The 18129-nt window shown below is 35.7% G+C and overlaps 1 protein-coding gene across 1 annotated transcript in view; it reads right to left on the minus strand.

Annotated features, from left to right (window-relative positions):
• TEX11 (testis expressed 11) overlaps positions 1-17795 on the minus strand; it is a 322651-nt gene extending 304856 nt beyond the window's left edge. The window contains exons 1-4 of the mRNA XM_004694432.1: positions 17789-17795; positions 17328-17500; positions 8620-8704; positions 3806-3885 (exon numbers count right to left, since the gene is read on the minus strand). Coding sequence (XP_004694489.1) covers positions 3806-3885; positions 8620-8704; positions 17328-17500; positions 17789-17795 — 345 coding nt within the window. The remainder of the gene's footprint in view (positions 1-3805; positions 3886-8619; positions 8705-17327; positions 17501-17788) is intronic.
• Positions 17796-18129: the final 334 nt, after the last annotated feature.

An 18129-nucleotide genomic window follows, 5' to 3' on the forward strand; every position in this document is an offset into this window, starting at 1 on the left:
AAAAAAAGTACAAAATGATGTAAAAATAAATTGTTGTAAAATAAAAAAAAAAGAATAATAACTACAATGGATTAAAATTCATAAATGTATAAATCCATGAGTTCACAATGATACTCATTTTATTTGTTTGTTTACTGAGGTAACGTTGGTTTACACTGTTGTTTGTGTTTTGGAAGTATAGGATTCCCCCATTCTGGGTGCTGCTAAAATAGTGCTACCACCACCAAAGCAGCCATAGTCCATTATGCTCCCTTCCCCACTTTGTACTCACTCCTCTCCCTACTCCTCTGAATGTCTCAGTTCTATAGTATGCCTTTAAAGGCTAGTTTTCAGGTTTGGTTTTTATATGATCCTTTGTCTGATTTTCTATATTCCATAAATAAGTGACACCATCCAGTATTTATCTTTCTCCTTCTGACTTATTTCTCTTAACATAATCTTTTCTAGCTCCATCCATAGTGCTGCAAATGGCATTGAGTTTGTCTTTTTTGAGCACCAAGTAGTATTCCATTGTGTTTATATAACGTATTTTCCTTTCATTTGTTTTTGGGCACTTAGGTTATTTTCAGAGTTTGGCTATTGTAAACAATGCTGCAATGAACATGAGTCTCCATGTTTCCTTCTCTATTAGCATATTTGTGTTCTTCAGGTAGATACTTGGAAGTGAAATTCCTGGGTCATATGGTAGATTTTTAATAAACTGATACTTTTTAAAAACAACTTAGTCATCATTTAAGGATGTTATGGAACAAACTCATTCTGAAAACTCTAAATAAACAAATAATCAAGTATTTATTCTGTCTTTTCATACAACATATACATCAGTAGCCAAATAGTTGAGGAGAGAAAAAAAAATTCTATTTCAGTTAGTAAACAAAAAGGAATACATAATTGGAATGTACAATCCCCTATACAACGATGCATATAGGGACAATAATAATCAAGGACATTAACACAAAAAAGGTATGGGGCTATTAGTGCCTCCATGTGAAAGTACGCCATGCCTTATATGAATTATTCTTGACAAGACTGAACCTGAATCAGATTAAGCTTCTAGATCTATCAATTTACAGGAAAAACAGGGGGCAAATGCCTATATTAAATGTTACCATGAGGATGCAGGTATCAGAATCCAGAATTTAATAAACTACAGGGCAATTAGCCTGGTTTCTTCAACATATAAAATTGTTCAACAGACTTTTTGTAAAGGAGAGGAAAATAATATAGATTAAAAGAGACACAGTAACAAAATATGAGACTAGACTTTTTTAAATGAGAAGTCTGATAGTTTATAAGTTGGTGTTTCTTTTTTTATTTTAAGATTTATTTATTTACGCATACAGAACTGGGGTACAGGCCAGAGGTGCAGGGGTGGTGAGAGGATTCACCAGAGACAGAGTGGGGAACAGAACAGGCAGATCAATGAAGCACACTGCTGAGGGGAGCAGCAGGCGGGTCAGGAGAGGTCTGCCAGGCCATGTGGATCACCTCCAGGGCAGGGATCCAACTCATACTGAAGGGTCTACGGTTTGCTTGCAGTGCTGAGCTTTTACCTGCACCACCAGGGAGGGCCGAGACTAGACTTTCTTTAATCGTGATAAGAAGCCACGGTAATCTTGGTAAGAAACCAAACAGGGTAGAGGGTGAGACAGCAAAAAGGGCAGGGAAAAGAAAGAAAGGAGAGACAGAAGAAGGGACAGAGAATAGGAGCACGCTCAGAAGCACAGGAGGGTGGGGAAAATTGAGTCTGGTGATTTTAGAAAATCTTCATTAAATGTTATCAGGTGTGGTTTATTTTATTTAAAAAAAAGATGTCTTCCCTTTTAGAGACACATAATGAAATATTCACAGGCAAAAATTATGTAGTTTAGATTTCTTTCAAAATAAACCATGGACAAGAGATAGAGAAGAAATAAGAATATTTCACTCCAGCCGAGTGATGGGTAAAAGGGAATCAGTGCACTATCCTACCAGTTTTGTGTGTACATTGTGCTTTTCAATAGATACTGTTTTAAAAACTGGGAAAAAATATTTTCCATTAAAAATCATACTTGTTATAGGGAGCAAGACAGAAGGTAGAGAGGGGGTGAAGCAAATAGCTACTACATTTTATTACTTTCATAATTTTTCTGAGCTATTTGATTTTATATAAACATATATACATTTGGGGAGTATTGAGCGCTTTGAATGTTTTTTGTAGAAATGAAAGGTGAGGACTTCTAATTCCAGCCATTCTCCCTGTGAAGAAAAAGAAGCCCTCGTACATACACTGTTATTGGGGATGCACGCTGGTCCAGACCCTGTGAAAAATAGTATGGAGGTTCCTCAAAATATTTTAAAAAACAGACCTACCATATGATCTAATTGTACTCTTAGGTAATTTTACACTTATTCAAAGAATGTTAAAAAACACTAATTTGAAGGGGTATTTGTACTTGTTTCATTGCAGTACTAATTACAATAGCCAAGTTGTGGAAACAAAAAAAAATGCCCAAGGATAGAACAGTAGGTTAAGGTATATCATATCTTATAAAGAGATATATAGATATAGATATAGTTATAGATATATTGATATAGATATAATCACCCCCATTAAAAACAACTATAAAAATAGCAAATTAGTTACATATTCAAATGATGGAACACTACTCAATAATAAAAAAAAATATGCCATTTGTGACAACCTGGACAGAACTGCAAGGGATCACACTAAGTGAAATAAATCATAAGGAGAAAGATAAAAAAACAATAGCTTCACTCATATCTGGAATATAGAGAAAGGAACTGGCAAGACTAAACCAAAACAAATCCTAGAAATATGATTGCAGACTTGAGCCCACTAGAAGTGGAGGGAAGGTTGGAGGTGGGAACAAATTGGGAAAGGGGTCCAATAGTCTGAAATGAAGGACTGTGGGCATTTTGGTGGAGTGGGGGTTATATAGTAACATATATCTGGGGAGGTGTGAACCTAGTCCCCTAAATCACATAGTGTTGTAAACCAATGTCACCTCAATTGAAAAAGCCTGACCCTCCCATTTCACACAACTATAAAAGCTAGCAAAGTATAAAAAGCTAGCAAAGTTTGAAGGCACTGGAGGGGCTGAAATCTGTGAAAGTAAGAGAAACACACAAGGTAAATACTGCATTCAATTCAGCTTTATTATGTTACATATGATATTGGATTAAGAAGACTGTCAATAGCATTTACATGGACTATACTATAGATTTACTTATATATTTTAGTTTACAAAAGACTTGGCACAAAAGCTCTCATTTTGAACCTACAACACCCTAAGGTGACATTATTATTCTCACTTTACAAATGAGAAAACTAAGTAATCTTCCAAAGTCACACCCAGTTAAGTCAGTCACAGAGGAATTTAAAACTCAATTTTCTGACTTCAAATTCTGTACCTTTTTTCTTATTTGCTAAATGATTCATAGTTTTCATTAATTACTCAGAAAAATTCTTTTAAGACTAAATAATACCATTCCCTTTCTCTCGATAAGAAACTTATTCTAACAAAGTCAGTGATTAAAAACAAAAAAAATCGTAAGTCCTGAATTATTAATTCAACATTTACTTCAATGAATCACTATAATAACCGTGTGTGTATATATATATATATATATATTACTGCTGAGACCATTAATTATAATAGATATAACTATCATAAAAGGAGTAAGGATAGCACTAAAGAATGTAAACTGTTCCAGTCTGCAGTATCTTCAACCATCTTCATTACTTCATAGGAGTAATGACTACCTCATTGCATCTGTACTTCCTCATTTAATTAAGACATACCAAAATCTGTCTTCGGATACCTTCTTCTGAAGCTGCTGAGCCTTCACACATACTCACCAACTTGCAAGCAATATGATGTACTGAAAAACAGTAAATAGAGATCCATAAATACAAAACATTCATTTTCCTTTTACATACACCTATAAAAGAAAAGGAATGAAGTAAAACTAGTTTTGTCGCTAAAAACAAGAATTTTAAAGACAGGGCCTCCCTGGTGGCACAGGGGTTAAAGTCAGCACTATCAAGCTATCACCAGTCACTGCAGCCTGAGTTTGATCCCAGGCCACAGAGATGACCCACATGGCACAGCAGACAGAGGAAACTCTCCTGTCTCTCCCGTTGCTCCCCTCAGCAGTATATCTCAGTATATCTACCTGCTTTGCTCTGCCTTCTGTCTCTAATGAATCCTCACCACCATGCCCTCCCCACAACTCTAATCTGTATCCCAGGTCCTATATGCATAAATAAAAATAAATCTTTAGGGCCCTCCCTGGTGGTGCAGCTGGTTAAACCACAGCACTAAGAAGCTAAAGCCACTTCAGCATGAGTTCAATCCCCGCCCGCCCCAGAGGCAGCAGACCTCTCCTGACCTGCCCACTGCTCCCCTCAGCAGTGTACTATGTCAGTCAGCCTGTTCTGCTCCCACTGTCTCTGGTGAATCCTCTCACTGCCCTGTACCTCTGGCCTGTAACTCCAGTTCTGTATGCATAAATAAATGAATCTTTAAAAATAAATAAATAAATCTTTTAAAATATTTTAAAGGTATATCCAAAAATCAATTATCAAAAGTAAATGACCTGAAAATTATCAAATAAATCATTTACTTGATAACTCCAGTCAAATATTTGATTTTCAAATTTTGATTTTTGCAGGTCTTAAATCCCAAAGACTCACTGAAGATACATGATGCTCTTAAATGTACCATGTTGACAGGAAAATAATTCTAAGTAGAACTAGAATCTAGCTATTCAACATCTGATAAAATGTTTGAACATTAGGGTAGTTTTATATTATTTTCCCAATGTATGAAACTGTCTAAATATATTATTTTTGTAGATGATATAAATACTATTGAAGTATAATTCAGAAAATACAGAAAACATGACCAATTTTTTTTTAAAGATAACATCACATGTAAATGAACAGTTGCCTTGATGTTAGATTTCAGTAGTCATTCTCCGTAAGCTAATGCCATTGAAAGATTTTTTTCAACTGAAATTACAGGATCAGATTTTTAAAGCTGGTCATGAATTGTAAAATCTATTCATCTCATAACAAAGTTAATTTGTATCTCAAAAAACCTTCTGGTAAAATAATCTACTAATGCCACTGTGCTTCAAGTTTCCATCCTTTTCCTCATGTTTCTTTACCAGATTTCTTGAATTGAATGATCTATTAGCTCTATTTCATTCACCCCCTTTAATCCCTGCAATGTTTTACATACTGACTATTTTACTAAAACTTCACTTCTAAAAATTACTTTCTACTATTCCACAATAACATTTCACAATTGTCGTAACCTTCATGAAAAATGCTACTTCCATAACCTTACACTACCCTTGTTCAAGATTAAGCAATGTCTATGAGAAATGTCTCTATGAAAGAACCTTGCTCCCATCGCCACATTCTGGATCCAGCTGTTTACAGTTATCAGCAATAAGCCTTCAGGCCAAAAACAGCCAAAGCTGAGACAGAATGCTATATGTTGCTATATACTTCACTATAAAGACATTTTCCTTCTTGCTGTTACTCTACTTTGTTCTTCTCTGCCAGTCTGTTCCTGGCCCCTCTATATTATAAATGTTTTGGTTAGGTGCTTGCTGACCAACTCTTTACATCAGCTTTACTCCATTCCATCAGTTCCACATCTTGATATCTGAACTGACTTTAGACAATGCATAGTGCTGTATCGCTGGCATTTGTGAATTGTCTATTTTTATTATTTAGCTTTAACCCATTCCTTTCCACATTCTCAGGCATAATGTGTGTATTTTTGTTCTGGAGTCATACCTTTTCCCTTCCATCTACTGTCCACCATAACATGATATGATAATATCATGAGAAGTAAGGAGTATGTATTCAATGAATGGATAATGAGTCTCCTCTAGAATAGTTTGCCTTGTCTTTTTGGTCTCCTTTTTCTTCCGAGTCTTAATTAAATGATTCAAGGTTAAATTTGCATTACTCTGGTCTCCTAGCACCACTGGTTCTTAAAATTTGGTGTGCACAATAATTCCTGAGAATTTTTTTTTCAAATTATAAATATGCCCAAGTTTCATTCTAAACCTAACAAATCAAAACTTCCAATAGTGGGGTCTAGGCACCTGTAGTTTAAAAAAATCCAGAGGTGATTCTCATTAACATCACTATTTAAGAACCATTTGCTGTTTATTTTCTCCTCAACAATTCTAATGGCTTCAGCTCTTTCTTATAAGCTCCAGTCTCACATCTCCAATTTTACTGTCACCTCAAATGTAACAAGTCCAAAACTAAAATTTACAAATCACTCCTCTACTTCTGGCTTTCCTATTTCTGTTTATTGTTCCATGATTCTTTACAATATCTAAAAAAAAAAATGTAGCTTTTAAATCTTGAAGACTTTCTCATCACATATCATCTGATACACTAAATTTGTTTTTATGAAAACAAAATGACTTCCTATCAACATATTTTTGCAATAAAATGCTTTTAAATCACAGGCTTCCTGTACTACACCCCATTTTCCAAGTACCATATGCATAATAAGCACCTAAATATCTGATTAAGAACAACTATAGGCATAGAGTCAGTGTATTGGGAGAGGTCCTGGAGCTGCAGCTCTTAGTTCATCAAACCAATCACTGCTATCAGACAAGCAGTGAAAAACAGGCAGAGCAATGTTCCTCTATATGCAGGAATTTAAAATAAATGCATTTTAATATCCCAAAGTTCATTTGTATACTAAGTCCCACAGATAAATTTCTTTTTTTTTAAGATTAATTTTTATTTATTTTTTTAAAGATTTATTTATTTGTACATACAGAACTGGGGTACAGGCCAGAGGCTCAGGGGCAGCGAGAGGCTTCACCAGAGACAGAGTGGGGAGCAAAACAGGCAGATCAATGAAGTACACTGCTGAGGGGAGCAGCAGGCGGGTCAGGAGAGGTCTGCCACGCCATGTGGTCACCTCCGAGGCAGGTGGGAATCGAACTCATGCGGAGGTGGCTTTTAGCTTCTTAGTGCTGTGCTTTAACCTGCTGCGCCATCAGGGAGGGCCAAATTTTTATTTATTTATGCATACAAGAACTGGGGTATAAGCCAGAGGTGCAAGGAATGAGAGAATTCACCAGAGACAGAGTAGGGAGCAGAACAGGCAGATCTATTGAAATACACTATTGAGGGGAGCAGCAGGAGAGACAGGAGAGGTCTGCTGCACCATGTGGGTCAGCTCCCTTGCTGGAGTTCAAATGAATTCATGCTGCAGTGGCTGGCAAGAGCTTGATAGCACTGAGACTTTAACCCCTGTGCCACCAAGGAGGCCTCCCCACAGATAAATTTCTAAATCTTTCCTTCCAATAGCAACAGGAACAAAGGCTGCTAAGAGCAATGACATCAACATTTATCTGAGAGTTAGAGAATTGTTCTCTAACTCTCCTAAGAGAGTAGTGGATTAAGTAAATTATTGACTAAAATAATCAATTGTTACCCAATACCTACACTGAAATTATATGCAGTTTGTCTTATATTCATAAAGATAATAACAACAAATTCTATTTGGTGTACAAAGACAAAAGTGAACTGTCTAAAGCCAAGCAGGCCAAAGATTCACCATTAGGTTTGTTGCTTCAGTGTAGCCTTTATAATGGAGCAATAAGCTGCCCATAAACACATTTGCTGTCAGTAAGCTTGTTGTAAATAAATAACTGTTAGCACACTAGGTATTAACCATTTTGATAAAACACTAGAATTTTTTCAGAATGGCCCACATTTAATGCATCCAAACAGATGAGCTTGGTTTGGGGTTTTGTTTTGTTGTTTGGTTTCACTCACAAGTAGAAAAACCTCTGTGATTTTTCACAGCAGTCCAATGTTCATCAACCTACCTCATGAGAACTATTCTTTACAAGTTTTAAATCAAAATCCCTCTCACTGACAACATTTTCCATCCTATTTTTTAATGGAGACAAGAAACTACTATTTGATGTTACTTCCTCCAGAGTCCTGAAAATTCTGATCATTTTTCTCCAGGGAAAATAATCGATGTCCTTTAACATTTCCTCAAGTTCTCATTCTCCAACATTTTAATCATCTTTGTTATTCACCTTCAGACTATTTCTGAAGTGACATTTAAAATATTTATTAATGAGGGCCCTCCCTGGTGGCACAGCAGGTTAAAGCACAGCACTAAGAAATTAAAGCCACTCCAGCATGAGTACAACCCCTGCCCGCCCTGAAGTGATCCACATGGCGCAGTGGACCTCTCCTGACCTGCCCGCTGCTCCCTTCAGCAGTGTACTTCGTCAGTTGGCCTGTTCTGCTCCCCACTCTGTGTCTGGTGAATCCTCTCACCGCCCCTGCACCTCGGACCTGTACCCCAGTTCCATATGAATAAATAAAACTTTAAAAAATGTTTATTAATGAGGAGTTAACCTCTAAAAAATTCTTAAAATGGAAGCAGGCTGTTTGCTTGAAGAACCAATGCTTCTGGATCATTCTGTTCAGTTTTCCTTTAATTAATTTCCATCTAAAAGTTAGTCAAAATATTACTTAAACTGCAGGAACAAAATAGTATAATACAAATATTCCTCATAATATGTCACAGAATACATACGTACATTTAGCTTTCTGTTCTTCACTTATAATCAAACTCACTCTCTTGGTAACTGCCCAGTTCCAGAGGTTTACTGCCATTTCTTCAACCTAAACAAGAGAAACTTTATCTCAACAAAACCACTGTCCACCTCCAATGATTCTTGCATATTTCATGTTTATGTGACTATTTAAAATCATTTACAAGTTAGCCATAATCTAGTCCCATTCTACATTTCCTCCCCAAAATTTACCCATAGACAGTAATCATTTCAATGTCTTATTTTCTAATGCAATTAGAATTCTAATACAATTTGTTCATTTCTATCTGGACACCTTTATTCATACTGTTGGATCCACTTATATACCTCCTTGCATTGTCTTTATGTAATCAACTCCAGTTTCGTCTACCCAGGAACATCAAGTGAAGATTTTAGCAACCAAAAGAGTCTACATTCATCTTTCTGTTCTTTGAATTCCCATATGCATTAAATTTCACACAACTGAACAATTATTTATGCTACTTAACCTCATATTTTCTATAATTATTTTTGTTATTAATCTTTTTTAAAAGATTTATTTATTTATGTATACAAGAACTGGGCTACAGGCCAGAGGTGGGTTGGCAGTGAGAGGATTCACCAGAGTAGGGAGCAGAACAGGCAGAATGACTGAAATATACTGCTGAGGGGAGCACCAGGGTGAGGCAGAAGACATCTGCTGCTCCATGTGAATCAGCTCCCTGGCTGGGGATCAAACTCATGCTGCAGTAGCTGTGGATAGCTTCACAGTGCTGTGATTTAACCTTTTGCACCACCAGAGAGTGCCCATTAGTTGTTAATCTTATTCACCAACTACGCTCTTTAATATTAAAGATAAGTCTTATACAACTTACGTGGCAAATTATAGTACCTGTCAACGTGCTAAATAAAAAATACATACTCAATAAGATTTTCTGTTTTACTATATTTTGTTCTAAGAACTAGAGGGCAAAGTTTCTAATAACTTCTGTTGGGTTTTATCTTTTCATCATGTGGAACCTTAGTCAACTGGATGCAAAAGTAAATCAAACTCATAATGTCTCAAGGATAGATAGAAGACACAAAGCATGTATAAATTGGGGTAGGCTGATTTCTGGCAAGAGACAAAAGGTAGTATTTAGTGTTGTGTAGTACTATTGCTTGAGGTTAATATGGCATAGCTCTGGTCTAAATCTCTCAAGGCACTATGGCAATTATGACAGAGCACATATACCATTATCTTATAATAATCATATCAGTAGTAATACAATAAGAGGAATACTAACTGGATAAAAAAAAAGTTTAAGTACAATGATGATACAAAATATATTTTAGTTTTAATCCTTTTCTCCAGTGCCATTTTTCTTATCTATAGTTCTATGTTTGCCTATTGGTTTCTCCTTAAACAGATTATTTATTTAGCATAGCTGTCTTTTCACTAACTATTCTGAAGCTATATCCACCTCTCTTACATAATACCCCCATACTACAGATGACTTAAGGATGACTTTCACATGAACTTTTATTTGTTTCATCGAAAACACAAGAAGTTAATGTTTAACTCCAAATTTTCTGGTAGAATAAATGGTATCGCGGGAGGTAGGAAGAATAAACATCCAGAGCAAAACAGTTTAAAGAAGTTGCTATTTTTGTATTTTTGAAAATAATTTGATAATCGTAAAAAGAGACAAAAAAATTTCCCTATCTTTTGATATTGTGACTGCTTCTTTGAGACTCTATCCTGTGGAAATAATCTAAAATGGGGGTATAAACTTAGGACTTAATACTATTGCTCAAGTCACTATTAAATAATGATGAAAATTATGAGTAATATAAATATTTGATAATAAGGAAAAACATATTTGGAATTATGATATATCCACCAGGTTGAATATTATTCAACCATTTAAAATAGCAGTCATGCATAATCTTTAGTGTGTGGCACTAAAAGCAAGAAAAACAAAAGAGAATATAAACTGTTGAGACTGTATCAACCTAAAAAGCCACTGCACAGCAAAAGAAACTTTCACTGAAACAGACAGATACTACTGAATGGGAGAAAATACATCTGACAAGGGGCTAATATCCAAGATCTACAAGGAACTCATATAGCTCAATAGAAAAAAAAAAAAAAAGCAATCAAAAATGGGTCGAAGAGCAAAACAGGCACTTCTCCACAGAAGACATATGAGAAAATGCTCATCACTTATTATCAGGGAAGTGCAAATCAAAGTCACCATGAGATACTACCTCTGTGAGAATGGCCAAATCAGAAAGACCAGAAACAAGTATTAGTGAAGGTGTGGGAAAAAGGAACCACATATACTGCTGGGAAAATAGACTAGCCTAGTCCCTATGAAAAAAGAGCGTGGTGATTTCTCAAAATATTAAAAATAGATCTACTATGTGACCCAGCAAGTCTACTCCTAGGTATCAACCCAAAGAGTGCAAAAACATTAATGTGAAGGGACATATTTACTCTTATGTTCATGGCAGCACTATTCACAATAGCCAAGTTCTGGAAACAACCTAAGTGCCCAAACACAGATGAGTGGATTAGGAAGATATGTATGTGTGTGTGAATACTAGTCAGCTATAAAACAAGATAAACTCTTGCATTTTACATCAATATGGATGGAAAAGAACTGGAGGGATTGTGTTAAGTGAAATATGTCAGAAGGAGAAAGACAATACCTAGTGGTGTCACTTACGTGAATGAATATACAGAAACAAAACAAAGAATCAGATAAAACCAAACCAAAAACAAGTCCTAGAAATCTGACTGTAGAACTGAGACTACCAGAAAGGAAAAGCAAGAACACATGTATCTTGCAATAATAGCTATGTAAAACCACAATGCAGCATGCATTAGGTCCCCAGCTAGGGAGGTAACCCACATAACACAGCAGACTTCTCCTATCTAACCCATTGCTCCCCTCAGCTGTGTATTTCATAATTTGCCTGTTCTGCTCCCCACTCTGTCTCTGGTGAATCCTCTCACATCCCCGCCCCCGCACCTCTGGCCCTCTGGCCTGTACCCCAGTCCTCGTATGCACAAATAAATAAATATTTAAATAATAAAACTTCAAACAGAAATTATTAAAGAAAATATATTAAAATGTGTATAGTAATATTGTAATGATTTGATTATAGGTTACACTTTTCTCCATTTTTCAAATTTTAGGAATTTTACTTATCTTTTAAATGATTTCTTGTACTTTTCATAATGAATTAGAAAGAAAACTATAAAATTGATTATAACTAAATATTTTATAATATAATAATGCATATATAGTCATCAAAATGTATTCAGTATCTAAAAGATGTGGCATGTTTTAAATTAGGTTTATAAAAATGTGTAATAATAAACACAGTAAATACATGCAGTAAAAATAAGTACTATGAATATTGAAGTTTCTAAAAAGAAAACAAATTTGTCATTTCCTAAACCAATCAGACATTCTTGTAAATAACATCAGGCCATTACCCTGAATGTCACAATTGCTTTTCACTAGCAACTAAGCACAGCAAGTTGTATTTTTTTTAAAAGATTTATTTATTTAGGCTTACAGAACTGGGCCATAGGCCAGAGGTATGGTGGGTGTGAGGAGTCACCAGAGACAGAGTAGGACCCAGAACAAGCAGATCTATTGAAATACACTTCTGAGAGGAGCAGTGGGCGAGTGAGGAGAGGTCTGCCACGCCACGTGGGTCAGCTCCCTGGCTAGGGATTGAACTCATGCTGCAGTGACTCTTGAGAGCTTCATCGAATGGTGCTTTAACCTGTTGCAGGGAGAGCTCAGAAATGTAATGTAATTCACATGTTTAAATATGCACTAAAAAGGGCCCTCCCTGGTGGCACAAGGGTTTAAAACATAGCACTGTGAAGCTATCCATAGCCACTGTGGCACAAGTTCAATCCCCGGTGAGGGAAGTGACCCACATGGTGCAACAGACCTCCCCTGTCTCACCCGCTGCTCCCCTCAGCAGTGTATTTCAGTATATCTGCCTGTTCTGCTCCCCGCTCTATCTCTGGTGAATCCTCTCACCCCCACACCTCTGGCCTGTACCCCAGTTCCTGTATGCATAAAAAAATATTTTTTAAAAAATGCACCCAAAAAACTTTAGACCTAATTAACAAGTTCAGCAAAGTCAAGATCAAAACACAAAACCAACTATATAAACTGTAGGTATTTACTGTGTTTATCATTATTAGTTCTATAGACTAGCAATAAATAACCTGAAATTTAAATTATGAAAGCAATTCTATCTATAACATCAAAAGAAACAAAGTAGGAATAGATTGAACAGAAAAGTGCACAATTTACACTCCCAAACTATAAATACTGTTGAAAGAAATCACAAAAAAAAACTTAGTAAAAGATAAATTGTTCATGGATCAGAAGATTTAATATTGTTAAGATGGCAATACTCCCTAAATTGAGCTACCAATTCAATGCAGTTATCAAAATTCCAGCTAGCATCTTTACAACATCTTTTGCTGATTCTAAAATTCACATGGAAATTCAAGGGACCCCAAATAGTCAAAACAATTTTGTAAAACAAGAACAAAGTCGGAGAACTGACATATTCCAATTTCAAAATTTACTACTACAAAGCTATGGTAATCGATACAGTATGGTACTGATAAAGACAGCCATACAGATAAATGGAATAGAATAGCACACTGAGATATAAATCCTCACGTATGTGACCAATTAATTGACTTTTGAGAAGGGTACTAAGACAAATTTAATGGAGAAAAAATATATTCTTAATAATAGTTTAGTTTTACATCATTTTGTGCAATTTTTCATCTCAGTTGTAATCCTTATGGGCTTCCCATCACCAAATCACCCGTGTGCCATCTCCACCCCCATAAAATGTCTCTGGTATGTAGCTCTTCATTATTATTATTATTTTCTCCCCTAGTTTGTTTTACTTCTGCTATGAGTGAAACCATCGGTATTTATCCTTTTCTTTCTGGCTTATTTCACTAAGCATGATCTTTTCCAGCTCCATCCATGTTACTGCAAAATGCATGTTTATTTTGTGTGGTTGCTGAGTAACATTCCATTGTGTATATGTACCACATCTGAAAACAAATGTACTGGAACAACTTGATATCAAATTGATATGCAAAAGAATGAAGCTGGATTCCTTCCTTATACCAAAATACAAAACTAAACTCATAATAGATTATAAGCCTAAATGTAAGAACTACATGTATAAAAGACTTGGAAAAATATATGGCAGCAAATCTTCATGACCTTAGGTTAGGTAAAGTCTTCTTAGCTATGACGCCAAAAACAAAAGCAACAAAATTTGTGACTAGAATAATTCACTTAGCATAATGTTGCTTACCAAAATTCATCAGAATTTGAAACTTTTATGATTCAGAGAGTACCATCATTAAAGTGAAAAGACAACCCACAGAATGGGAGAAAATACTTACAAATCTTGTGTCTAGAATGTATAAATAACTCCTCCCACTCATAGTAAAAAGTCAAATAACTCCATTTAAAAATTAAACTGTTAATGGTGAACTTGGTGTATATACATATATTGATTTTCTAGATATTTTTACCTTTTGGAATTTTTTTTAGACCAAAAAAAAATTTTGAGGTAACACTGATCTACAATACTGTATATGATATAAGGAAATAGATTCACAACTGTTCAGTTGTATGTTACCACACCACATTCACCATTAAAGCACCCATAATCCTTCACCATAAGTATTAGACCACTATAACTTTTTGTTATCCACTTTCACCCTAACCCTCTAGTAACCTCAATACTGCAGTCATATTTCTAGGGATTGTTTTGGCAGTTGCAACAACATAGATGGGATAGGAGCGAAAATATGCTGAGTGAAATTAATCAGAGAAAGACAAATACTGTATGATTTCACTTCTATATGGAATATAGAGAAACAAAACAGACAAAATTAGATTAAAAAATGTTGATTTTCCAATGAAGAACCCCTAAAAATTTATATATTATAATTCAGTGATATTTTAACAACAAAAAAAGGCAAAGGATCTTAATATACATTTCTCCAAAGAAGTTATAAAAATGTCCAATAAGTATATGAAAATATGCTAAACTAGACATCACTAGACATCAGAGAATTGCAAATCAAACTATGATGAACTACTAACTCACATCCATTAGGATGACTATTATAAAAAAAAGAAAAGAAAAGAAAACAAGTATTGGTAAGTATATGGAGCAATTAGAACCCTCATACACTGTTCGTAGGAGTGGAAAATGGTGCAGCCACTATGGAAAAAGTTTGGTGGTTCCTTATAAAAGTAAAAAGTACTGCCCTCCCTGGTGGCACAGCGGGTTAAAGCACAGCACTAAGAAGCTTAAGCCACTTCCGCATGAGTTTGATTCCCACCTGCCCAAGAGGAGATCCACATGGCGAGGCAGACCTCTCCTGAACCACCCGCTGCTCCCCTCAGCAGTGTACTTCGAGGATCTGCCTGATCTGCTCCCCACTCTGTCCCTGGTGAATCCTCTCACCCTCCACATCTCTGGCCTGTACCCCAGTTCTATATGCATAAATAAATAAATCTTTTGAAAAAAAAAAGTAAAAAGTAAATTACCATATAATCTAGCAATTTCACTTTTGGGCATATACCCAAAAGAACTGAGAGCAAGAACTTGACAGATATGTGTACACCCATGTTCATAACTGCATTATTCATGGCAACTAAAAGGCAGAGTAACTTAAGTGTCTGGATGAACAGATAAAACAAGGTAGACACATACTATGGCATATTATTCAACCTAAAAAAGGAAGGAAACTTGGAAATATGCTACAATATAGATGACCCCAACAACATCAAGCTAAGTGAAAAATTCCTATCACAAAAAACCATATCTATAAAAGGTACCAAGAGTAGTCAAATTCACAGAGACAAAAAATAGAATGTTGGTTGGCAGAGGATGGGGAACAGAAAGTTTTGTTAATGGGTATAAAATGTCAGTAATACAAGATGAAAAGACTTCTGGAGATTAGGTACACAACAATTTGAACAGGGTTAACGCTATATTGTTTATTTAAAAATAGTTTAGGTAAATTTTGTGTTATGTATATTTCAGCACAATTAAAATAAAAAAGCACACTGAGATACTACTTCATCCCCACTAAGATGACTATAATCAAAAAGACAGACAACATGTATTAGTGAGGATGTAGAAAACTGGATTTCTTATACACTACTGATGGGAATAGAAAATGGCATAAGCCACAGCAGTATCAAAATGTGAAGAGTTACCTTATGATCCAGCACCTTAACTTACAGGTATATACCTAAAATAAGCAAAAACATACAAACTGCACATGAATGCTCACAGCAGCATTAGTTGCAGCAGCCAAAAGTTGTAAACAACCCAAATATTCCTCCAATGAATGAATGGATAAAGAAAAAAATGGCATATCCAAAGAATGGAATAGTGTTTTGTCATAAAAAGTAATGAAACAGAAATATGTAGTATAACACAGACAAACCTTGAAAATATAATTCTAAGTGTAGATGTCATTCACAGATAACATCCTATAAGATTTCGCTTATATAAAGCATCCAAGATAGGTAAATCCATAGAGACAAAGTAGATTAGAAGTTGACTAGGGCTGGGAGAAGGGAAAGAAATGGACCATATCTGTGAATTGGATGCAAGGTTTCATTTCAAGATAATGAAAATTAATAATGGTGAATGTACAACTCTGTTAAAAATTAAGTCATTGGGTTATCTATTTGAAATGGTTAGGCTATATAGTATATGAATTATATATAAATAAAGCATCTATCTATATATGGCTATATAGAGAGAGATAAATATATGTGGGAGAGATGTTTACAACAATCTATCTTCTCCCCTTTCCACATGTGCATTCACCAAAATGTGAATTTACCCAAGGTAAACATTCCCAAATGGGTTTTAGAACATGAAATCAATTTCCAAATTAAGTGACAGAGCTTCATTTAAACACTAAAAAAATTACTCCCAAGAAAGCACCCCGATTACTTATATTAAAGGGATATCCCCTCTACCAGGTAGTATTTTTGCTGCAGAAGGCAGGAAAAAAAAGAATTTTTAATTAGTGATTACTATGTATCCAAGGCCTTAAATATGTTATTTTACTATTCACAATAATACTTGGAGGGATCTTTTATTATTCTCCTTTAACAGAGGAGAAAATTGATTCCTAAGAGAGGTCAAACAGTAAATGTTAAACTTGAGCACACATTTTTCCATTGGTTTCTAAACTTCTATTTTTCTTTAAAGGTGGCATTGGGCTTAAAAATCCAAAACTAGGCCCTCCCTGGTGGCGCAGTGGGTTAAAGCACAGCACTGAGAATCTAAAGCCGCTTCCACATGAGTTCGATTCCTGCCTGCCCAGGAGGTGACCACATGGCGTGGCAGACCTCTCCTGACCCGCCCACTGCTCCCCTCAGCAGTGTACTTCGTTGATCTGCCTGTTCTGCTCCCCACTCTGTCTCTGGTGAGGCCTCTCACCACCCTTGAGCCTCTGGCCTGTACCCCAGTTCTGTATGCACAAATAAATCTTTAAAAAATAAATCCAAAACTAGATTTCTATATGTTTAGCAATGGTTAACCATGAAGACTGTTTTTTACTTATACATTAATTAAAATGATTAAACATCAAAATGTATCACAAACAAAAATTTTATACCAACCTGAGCATCTTGTATTTCAGCCATAGATTCTCTGATGATATTTGCTATATCCATGAAGAGTATGTCAATTGCTTCAGGTATAATATGTGAATTATCCTTTCCAATCAAGTATTCAACAATTTCTGAATTAACAATGAATGATAAATAAAAGTACTGTGAGCTATCACCATTGGCTAAAAGTAGCAAATAATTTTGAAATGATCTTTAGAATAAAAACAAACTAAAAATTGTTTCTTTTGGCTAAAGGCAGTGTATAATTTTCTAGTAAAATTATATTCCCTAGGAGTCATTTGCTTATAACTTAATTATCATTACCCAGTCTCAAAAAGTAAAACACACTGAGGCCTCCCTGGTATCTTAGGGGCTAAGTCTCAGCACTACCACTTTGATAACTCTCTGGTGGCAAAGCAGCCTGAGTTAGATCCCCCCAGCCAGGTTGCTGAACCACATGATACACTGGCCTCTCATGTTTCACTGGCTACTCCCCTCAGCAGTGTATTTCTTTTCTAAAAAAATATTTTATTTATTTATGCATACAGAACAAGGGTGCAGGCCAGACGTGCAGGGATGGTGAGAGGATTCACCAGAGACAGAGTAAGGAGCAGAAGAGGCAGATCACAAAATACACTGCTGAGGAGAGCAGCGGGAAAGATAGGAGATGTCTGCTGTGCCATGTGGGTCACCTCAGGGGCCAGGGATCTAAGAATTCACACTGAAGTGCCTGAGACTAGCTTGAGGTGCTGCGTCCTAATCCATTGCACCACCAGGGAGGGCCCTGCAGTGCATTTCAATGGATCTGCCT

The sequence above is a fragment of the Condylura cristata genome, unplaced genomic scaffold (assembly GCF_000260355.1).
Source record: "Condylura cristata isolate star-nosed mole 26May11 unplaced genomic scaffold, ConCri1.0 scaffold00043, whole genome shotgun sequence".
Taxonomy (NCBI): Eukaryota; Metazoa; Chordata; class Mammalia; order Eulipotyphla; family Talpidae; genus Condylura; species Condylura cristata.